The sequence below is a fragment of the Cryptomeria japonica genome, chromosome 10 (genome assembly GCF_030272615.1).
Source record: "Cryptomeria japonica chromosome 10, Sugi_1.0, whole genome shotgun sequence".
Lineage (NCBI taxonomy): Eukaryota > Viridiplantae > Streptophyta > Pinopsida > Cupressales > Cupressaceae > Cryptomeria > Cryptomeria japonica.
This window is the reverse complement of record NC_081414.1, coordinates 562322769-562332293: the sequence shown is the minus strand read 5'-3', so window position 1 is coordinate 562332293 and position 9525 is coordinate 562322769. Positions and strand designations below refer to the sequence as shown.

Here is a 9525-nt window from a genome sequence, read left to right as displayed (position 1 = left end):
GGAAAAGGGAAACTATTGATAGTGGTTGTATATGTTGATGATATCATTTTTGGTGGATATGAAGATGTTTGCAAGAGGTTTGCAAAAGAGAAACAAAAAGAATTTGAGATGTCAATGATTTGTGAGTTGTCATTTTTCCTTGGTCTTCAAATAGTACAATTAGATGATGGTATTTTCATTTCTTAGACCAAATATATCAAGGAGATGTCGAAACAATTTGGTATGAAGAATTGTAAACCAATTGGAACCCCTATGGTTACTGTTTATCATTTAAGAAAGGTTGATGGATCTCCAAAAGTTGATCTGAAACAATATAGATCTATGATTGGTGGAATATTGTATTTGACTACCTCAAGACCAAATATTATGCATGATGTCTATTTGGTTGCCTGATATTAAGCTAATCCAAATCAATCTCATGATCAAGCAATGAAAAAGATATTCAAATACCTGAAAGGGGCTCAAGATTTTGGTATTTGGTATAAGAAGGATGATGGTTTCTCTTTGAAATATTACACTAATGTTGATTGGGATGGATGTGCTAATGATAGAAGAAGTACAAGTGGTGGTGCATTTTTCTTGGGAGACAGATTAGTCTCTTGGTTGAGCAAGAAGTAGGATATAGTGTCATTATCTACAACGAAATCAAAGTATATTGCAATAGCATCTTGTTGTACTTAAGTCATTTGGATGAAGCAAACTTTTAGAGATAAAGATAATGTATGATGAGTAAATTCTTTTATGTGTGATAATAAAAGTACAATTAACATTTCAAAGAATTTGGTGATGCATTCAAGGATTAAACACATTTTTATCCAATATTATTTTTTAAGAGAGAATGTTGCAGTGAAGGAAGTCAGATTGGAATATGTGCCTACAAAGGATTAGATTGCAAATATTTTCACCAAAGCATTGTTAAAATATACCTTTGATTATCTTCGATATAATTTAGGGTTTATTGCCCCTCCTTCAAAATAGATGCACAGAAGTGGTGCATCATTGCACTGGGATAATCAAAGTTTATCCTTTGTCTCCTAAATTGATGTGGTGTCTACTCTCAAGGGGAGCAGTGAAGGTTGTGATTTATTGATTGCAGAAGAGAGATATCCATGTCAAAGTGAGTGTTGCAGATATTAGAGTTATACCCAGAAGGAGAAGAAAGAGTTATAGTGACCAGGTTTGTATTGTTATGCCCTTTATCCTTGGTCTCAAAGGGGGAGGAAGTTTCAATTTGGTGGTATAAGTGTTGTCATCGATAACAAAGGGAGAGATTGTTGTGAATATGGTTGTGTTGTCATTAATGTCAAACTTGTTTGGTATTATCATTGAGGTCACAAGTGAATATGAGTTTGTATTGTCAATGTTTGTGGAATAATAATTTGTAATTGTGAGGTTGTGGTCTGGAAACGAGTGTCCATATGTTGTTATGTTGTTTGGGGGTGAAATTGAGTTAATATGAGGTGTTTCTAGAAGATGACAGTAGTGGATGTTACAATATGTAGGAAAGGGTATTTAATGCCTTTATAGAGGATTCTCTACTTTCCTCTAGTTTTTGAAGATGATGGCTTGTGATTTTGGATATAATGTCTACATTTTATGGATGTTGCACTATCATGCTTTTAGGTCCTATGTTGCTCAGATGGTGAAGTTGGTGATTGATGTTTACTGATAGTGGGACTGTCTATCATGATTGGTTTAGAGAATCTTCCACATTGCTCCAGTATGATGATTGAAGTGTTGTGACTCAAAGGACATGTTCATATGGTTCATGTAGTGTTCCAATTTAGATTTCATGTGTTGGTTTTCTTGACAAGTGAAGTTATGTTGTTTTGTTGTTCGATGTGGTCAATTATGTTCATCTCTAGCTAACTTAGTTGGTTTATCTTATCTGGTTCATACTCTTTTAGTCTAGATATACATTGGAGGTTGAGTTAGAATATTGTTATGGGTCTACCATGGTGTGTGATGATCTACATTGAGTAATTTTCATTGGGTGATGTTTTTGGGCTAACTGGTTAATGTACTTTATCATTTATCTACACATTATATTTGATGTTGACTTTGATGGATTTTTTAGTGTGTGTGGTTCATTGGAATCTACTTTGGAAGACTTCTTGTGATGTATTTGGGTCCCTTTTATCTTTTAGAGTGGACTGCATTTAGCACAATTGATCATGGTGGTCGACTTTGTGTAATTCATGTATATTTTGTTTGTGGCCGACCTAGTTGAGGGTTTCAATGAACAACCTAGTATATATGGATGTGTGAATTGTAATATTGATTGATGTGGATTGATTGTAAATGATTTGCAAGAATATGTGGATAAGAGAAAGTGCAAACTTAGGTTTGTGATGAGCTTTGATGATCATATTCTTCAATGTGATAGAGTTTTGAGACAATGAATGTGTGAGTTATGTTTGTCATGATATTGTTCACTTGACATAGTGGTTCAAGGGCAATTTAATTATCAAGAGATATTGTTCATTTCAATTCATCATTTTCCTATGTCTATCAGAAGATAATGAGTCCTTTTGGTAGCTTGTGCAAATTTGTATCTTACCCTAGAGCAATGAGCTCCAGTTATACAAGTTTGTTGCATCTTGCCTTGAGATTGTGTGTCTTAATAATGTAAGTCCATTGTATCATGTGTTAAGGTTGTGTGCCTTAGTCTTGCAAGTACAAATCAAGAGCAATGAGTTTCTTGGGCCTTGAACCTACAACATTGTAATCAATTATTCATATTGTGAGTGTGATTCTCACAATGGTTTTCCCCTGCTTAGGGTTTCCCACATAAATAAGGCATTCTCTTGTGTATTGTATTCTATGGTTTCTTGTTTCATAATTGCAAAAATAAGATAATTGTGGTTTGAAGTTCAGAATCTTAAAGATAAATTGGTTTAAGGTCCATATTGACTCGCCCCCTCCCCCTCCCTCTCAGTCCTAAGGTGTGTTCAATAGAAGTTAGGTAGCATAACAACTTCCTATACTAATCTTGAGAGGAGGGTAATGAAAAAGTTTTACAGTTACAAACAATTAACAATAATAAACATAAATAGCATGCATACTGCAACATAGTGATTTACGCAAGGAAAACCCTTTCAAGAGAAAAAAACCCACACTCTAAAAGCCACCTAATATATTATTCAGAAATCAACAATAGATTACAATATACTTGGAGAGAAATCTTCTTACAAAACTATTACCAATGGAGATATAGAGACAACTCAACAACTACTAGACTCTTCGAATACATCATAGTACACAATCATAATACAATGCCCTCATAAAATAGGGTTGTCTTCTAGGGCAAAAAAAGTGCACAAAATATCCATTGTTAGATCTATGACCTAATGATACACAGTCGGGATTCACAATGATAAATTATAAGTGAAATAAACCCCTATTGAGGCACACTACCCCCTACATCCCCAGCTAGTCACATGACTAGGGTTGGCAAGGGATGATCCTCTTGCAACCCTCTATAGTCAAGGATGTTGCCCCCAAACCCCCATCACTCATGTATCACCAATAACCTTTTATTATTGCAAGGTTGAGATACTATTTTCCCAATAGTTTCAAGTTTCATTTCAAGCACGACAGTTCTAGTTCACTTGAGTGGTGTCAATTGAGGTAGTTGGGAGTCATTTTCTCCTTGAGACCTCATCGTCTTCAAAGTAGCAAATCCCCTCCTCTATAATTGTGTTCATACCCATATTGTATGCACAATATTTGGTGTATGTAAGTCATAAACCTTTTTTGGCATAAGTACATTTTTTTGTACCATGCAACTATCTCCTAGCATGGTGGGTGGACCTATGGGTATGACCTGGTTGGGTAGTTTTCAACCACCATTAGGATCTAGTGGATTCATTGGAATAACATTATATTGTGTTTAAGTTGTAAAAGCTTCATGTCCTCATTATTTATTTTATTGTATGAAAGTTGTAAAATATATAATTCAAAAAAATTGAGTCCTCTTATGGAATGGGAAGGATTTTAAACCACCCGCATAAATGATGGTACTATTATTATTACTCTTATTGCATCTCGATGTGAGTATCAAATGTGCATGCAATTTTATGTATCTTTCATTATTGTTGAGTTGGTTAAAGGAACTTGACCATATTTAGATTTGGTGTTGAAATGAATGTAATATGATAGATTATATTCAATTATGATATTGAATTGAAAAATGTGTTAGCTTCATCTTCCTAATTTGGGGTTGTCTATAAGGACCCTTCATAGGTGATATTGTTTTAGCTCTCCTCATGGTAGAAGGATTTGTGGGGCATGTTGAGAATATTTTCCTTCATCCCTTGTGTCCTTGAAATCATTTCAAAGTCCCTTATTGGCATCCTATTTCTTGGGAATCATCTTTATCTATTTGGTTACATTTTGAAGATCATCTACAAATGTCTAACTTGATCTCTCAATTGTTTTGTGGTCATTTTGGACTTTGTTTTTGTTAAAAGGAAAACTATGTTTCCTTAAGAGACAATTTCACTACATACATTCAGATATATTTAGCTAGTTTTAATACTTAAATAAAAATAAACTAGTTAAACTATCTACTAATAGAAAAATTAAATTAACTTCTTTACTATAGGAATGTAAAATTAGGATGAAAGAGAGTCTTCGATTCAAGTCTGAGCATCTTGTTCAAGGATGTGAGCATGATACATTGATGTCCATATGTAGTGTTGCAGTCTCATATGGACCACAAACAAAAAGACACATAGAGAATGTGAAAATCCAACTTAATGCTCCAACTAACTTGCAAACCTAGATGTGAGAAACACAACTACATATACCAAATATCATAGATTAATAGAAATAACATAGATGAACACAAGAAAACCTCTATGTGTTTGAATATGTTCAAGATACATGCACACATAAAGAAGAAGAAATATGTTTGGGTTTGTTAAATGGGAACTTGCATCAATCAAGTCCCTGTTTTGGTGTCTCCACCTCAGTTGTAGCAAAATAGACAAATAAACAAAAGAAAAATAGCCACAATAATAAATGATTTGATAAGAGATGCGATAAATCACAAGATGCTCAAAGACACAAGAATGATATTACCAAAAAAGCTTTAGGAAGCCAAGAGAGTTGTAAGACTATTGTAGCAAGTTGTTGAAGCTTCTATGAGAGTGTGTGTGTGTGTGTGTGTGTGTGTGTGTGTGAGTGAGAGAGAGAGAGAGAGAGAGAGAGAGAGAGAGAGAGAGAGATGATATTCTAAGAGAGTTTTTTTAGAGATCTTTTAGAAGAGTTTTCTAGAATGAAAATTATTTTAAAAAATAGAGAAGAGGAGGAAAAGAAGGGGTGAACAAGCAATTACAGATCATTTTGAGTCATTTCTACTAACCTAGGTAGGTCACAAGTGGCAATACACTAAAAAAATGACCTTTAAATGACAAAATATCATGGGATGCTAGCACTACGTGTGGACATCCATACTAGGTGCTAGTCTCCAAACAAATCATGCCAAAATATAGAGAAAAATGGGAGAAACATGCTATTAATACAAAATTCATGCAAAAAGGTGGTTGTTGAAAAGGTAAATTGAGCATCCTAAGAGAGGAAAAGGTTAAAGAAAGGGCTGAAATGAGCCTACCAAAATGCTAAGGGAATGGAAACTAAACTAGATACAAAAGTGTAGTTAAAATTGTAAGGGTACACAATTTTTGACAGTGTATAGTTGTTCTTTATTTCATCGAACAATGAGTATTTTTTGGGTATTTAGTGATAATAGTTTATATATAAAATTTATTTCTCTTGGCCTTGTGAATCTTTTCATGTTGCCACTACATTGACAAGTGTCATTATTTGATATTTATGCTAGCTTTAGCATTAAGAAGTGTGCCCTTTCTTGAAAATGACTCGTCGTTCCTACTGATGAAGGACTTGCACCTCCTAGTAGAGAAACCTCTTGTGAGGGTTTGCCCCTTGTGTTAGAATGTCTTTGGTTGAGGAATATCCCACTTAGGCTTAGGTAAGTGTGCCTTGTATTCTAGAAAATGATGGTCATTCATTGAGTTGAGATGTGGTATCTCCTAGTTGTTTCATTGCTTGCATAGTTTCCTCTTAGTGTTGGGAGTTTCATCAAATGTGTTTAGGGCATGGATTTGAGGTAGATTGTTCCCTCATCCTACGCTCATATTAATTCTATAAGAGAATGCAATCATATCTATTCTACAAGATAATGCAATCATGTGATTGTTTAAATGAGAAAAACAAAAAAAAATGAGACTGTTGTTTTCTTTCTTATCCAACCAGAAATGACAACAGAAATGACAACTTTCCTTTCATGTAGTCTATAATTTTACTGATTAAAACTTAAAAAATAATCATATACCAATTTAAAAATGTATATAATAAAAATTACAAAATTTATAAATAATATCATTGAGACAGAGGTTTAGAGGTTCACTTCACAAATCCCCAATTCCTCTCTTAGTTAGAAAACAAAAATGAAATTGTATACATGATCTTGAGTTAGTGATGACCTGGAAAGACTTATTTCCACACTTTTATCAAACACAGAAGAAATCCAGCATGGATAAACTAAGCTCTCATTTCCGCAGGAACTTAGAAATTACCATGCTACACAACTCCAATAGACAGCACACGCTTCACAAAGGATAGAGGCCTTCCTTGCGCCAACATTCTTTTATAAACAAATAGTTTTACTGATAGACTTACCAGGAGTATGTCTCTATGTGGGCTAAGAATGTTTCCTCTGACTAACCAGGGTTTTTAAACGCTACACGCATGAAGTATAAAGGATCTAAGTTCTGAAGAAAAAGGTTTGCATCATGATCTGTTAACTTTCCTGTTCTCCTCTTTATCAAGACTGCTCTGAGATCCATTCTGTGCAGATGCAGAAATTGCCACATATTTCTCTACCAACAACTGTCACATTATCTGCTAATGTCCACCTACTTCTCCAAAATTAGCCCCAAATCATTGCAGTGTAAGAGGATAAAGCAGGCATCTAAATTTGGTTATATAGTGTAAATAGAAGATTGAGAATCTATAGAAATTGGAGGAGGAATAAGAGGCATGGTTTTAAGTGGGACCTGATTCTTTTTATGCACAAGCATTATGGACCCATTACAGGACATTGGCCTAGTATGTAACAGTAGAATTAGCTGTTGGGAAATGAGCTTGTTGCCTTCTGCCATACTGATGACTCCCCCCACCCCCATGTGTGGACTGTTGCTGAAATTGATTGCTGTTTTTCCTTTGTCTCTTCACAGGGGTCTTGTTCTTTGTTTTTAATGCTTTTTAAGGCTGAGTGGGATATAAGGCCTTATGTTTGTTCTTGTTTGTTGTACACAATGCATGCATGAATGTCAATGAATTTGAGAAACACAATGAATGCATGAATGCCATTGAATTTCTGAAAAATCAGAGAGAAAAGTCATCTGGGTGTTAAAAGATGGGCAACAGTATCAAGTGCTGTATTGCTTGTATGCTTCCATGTGGTGCTCTTGATGTGGTCAGAGTTCTGCATGCGAATGGGCACGTGGAGGAGTATAGCAGGCCTGTCAAGGCTGGAGAAGTTATGAAGGAAAATCCTAAGCATGTTTTAGGGCTACCCAGTTACCAAGGTGTTGTTCAGAAGACTGTTGTGTTACCGCCTGAAGCAGAGCTTCAAAGAGGAAAGATCTACTTCCTTATTCCTGCTTATGGTCTACAAAAACACAGAGCTCAGAAGCCCGATTCCCATGCTAACAAAACCTCCAAGACGCCTTCTGTCCAAAAGCTCTCTGCAAGGAAGGATTCGGGAGATAAAGTGCGTAGAGGTGCATCCTCGCCCCTGGCAAACTCTCAGAATGCCAATGTAAACCAATCTGAGGCCCCCAAACAGAGAGCTTTGAGTTTAAAACAGTGTGAGACTGTGACCCAGCTGGGCATCTCAGAGCAGCATTTGGCAGCGGAGATGTGTGAGAATGAGGTGGTCGTCGAGGCCCAACTGGGTAGCCGACAATGCTATCAGCCAAGGAAGAAGCCTGAAAGCAGGAGATCTAGCGGATTTGGAGTTGGGTTGTGGAGGCCTGCTCTGGAGAGCATATCAGAGATTGGGTTTGAATGAGAATACCAGAACAAAGGACCAATAACATTACCTGTGCACAATTAGAGGCCTCTATAGATTGAGATGGCATGATGCATCGATTGTCCCACTCCTGTCTTCTTTGATGAAGGCTGAATCAGATCAGATGGGTTTTCTTGCTTCAAGTCTTTCTTCATTGGGAATTCAATCCCTGATCAGATTGCAAAAGTTGCTCCATTGGATGCAGTGTATAGAGTCCAAGGAAAACAGCAATCTGGTGAGATTTATAGACTGGAATCCTAAATATAAGGCCTCTGAGATCACATCATGTTTTCAAAAGGATGAGAATGATCAGAGCCTTCATTTTTTTATTTATCTATTCAGGAAAGAGGATTCACTATATACGTGGAAAAGATAGCTCTCTTGTATAATCCCTGTTCATCACAAATCCAAGAACAGCTTTCTAGGTTGTAAGTCAGTTTGCCTTTACGATTGTCCTTATCCTGATCTGTGTGAAAATCTCGAAATTCAGGTGGGAACGGGGATGGGTTTTTGCCTCTTATTTAAGGGTTATGCTTTAAATTATATGTAAAGATTTCTTATGTAGATAAGTCTGAAACTTAAACATAATTGTCAGGAATCTGTCTCAGGAAGCAATTGTATCTAAAATGGCACAGGCCTCTCATTCCTTTTTTTTTTTTTTGTCTGAGAGCAATAAACAAAGGTTGGTTCTATGAAGCTCCTTAAAAATCTTTTTATCAGTGCTTCTTGATTTGGCATAATGTGATAATACACCTTGGCTACAAGTCCAATAAGCATTCTCTATATTGTTCAAAAACAGTTGTGGTTGTTATATCACTGGAAAGACTTGGATAGGTTTCTGATGTAAAATTCACAATGGAATGCGTATAAAGCATTGCTTAAGTTTCATATAATCACAAGAATTGCTCCTCAGGATCCTTCAACTGTATTTCCTTTCATGGTTATTAGTAGCATTCAGTAGTTGAGACTGATAACTTACTATGGAAGTTGTGATGCCTTCAATCATAGGTATTCAATTGCTCAAGGTGCTTGTACAGGCTGAGACTGCCTTCTTGTTGGTTTACTAGTCACTAGCAGTGTTGATGGAAACTGGTAACCACCATGTGACTTGTGATGTACAGAATCTTGGGTACTTAGGTTGGTAGTACAACTACAGTCTATGTTAGCTTGACTGACAAAACTAACATGTGACACTGAATTACTTCATGGTGTAGTAGAGACTCCCTTACTTGCCATAGGAGCTAAATAACAGTAGTTGTGGAGACTGAAAACCTACCATGTGACTGATGTCCTGAATCTTAGATACAGAGTAGTACTAAAAACTGATCCATCTGTCATTATACTCATTATTTGCATTGAGAGGGAAGAAAGATGAATTATGGCACAACTTCAAATCTAGAGGCAACCAAACTTCAATGCAATTT

General features: G+C 35.9%; 1 protein-coding gene across 1 annotated transcript; it reads left to right on the top strand.

The window, feature by feature from the left end:
- The first annotated feature begins 6507 nt into the window (after window positions 1-6507).
- LOC131060733 (uncharacterized) lies at window positions 6508-8793 on the top strand. Its single transcript, XM_057994091.2, has one exon. The coding sequence runs from the start codon at window positions 7445-7447 to the stop codon at window positions 8099-8101; it is 657 nt and encodes a 218-aa protein (XP_057850074.2). The 5' UTR covers window positions 6508-7444; the 3' UTR covers window positions 8102-8793.
- The last annotated feature ends 732 nt before the right edge of the window (window positions 8794-9525 follow it).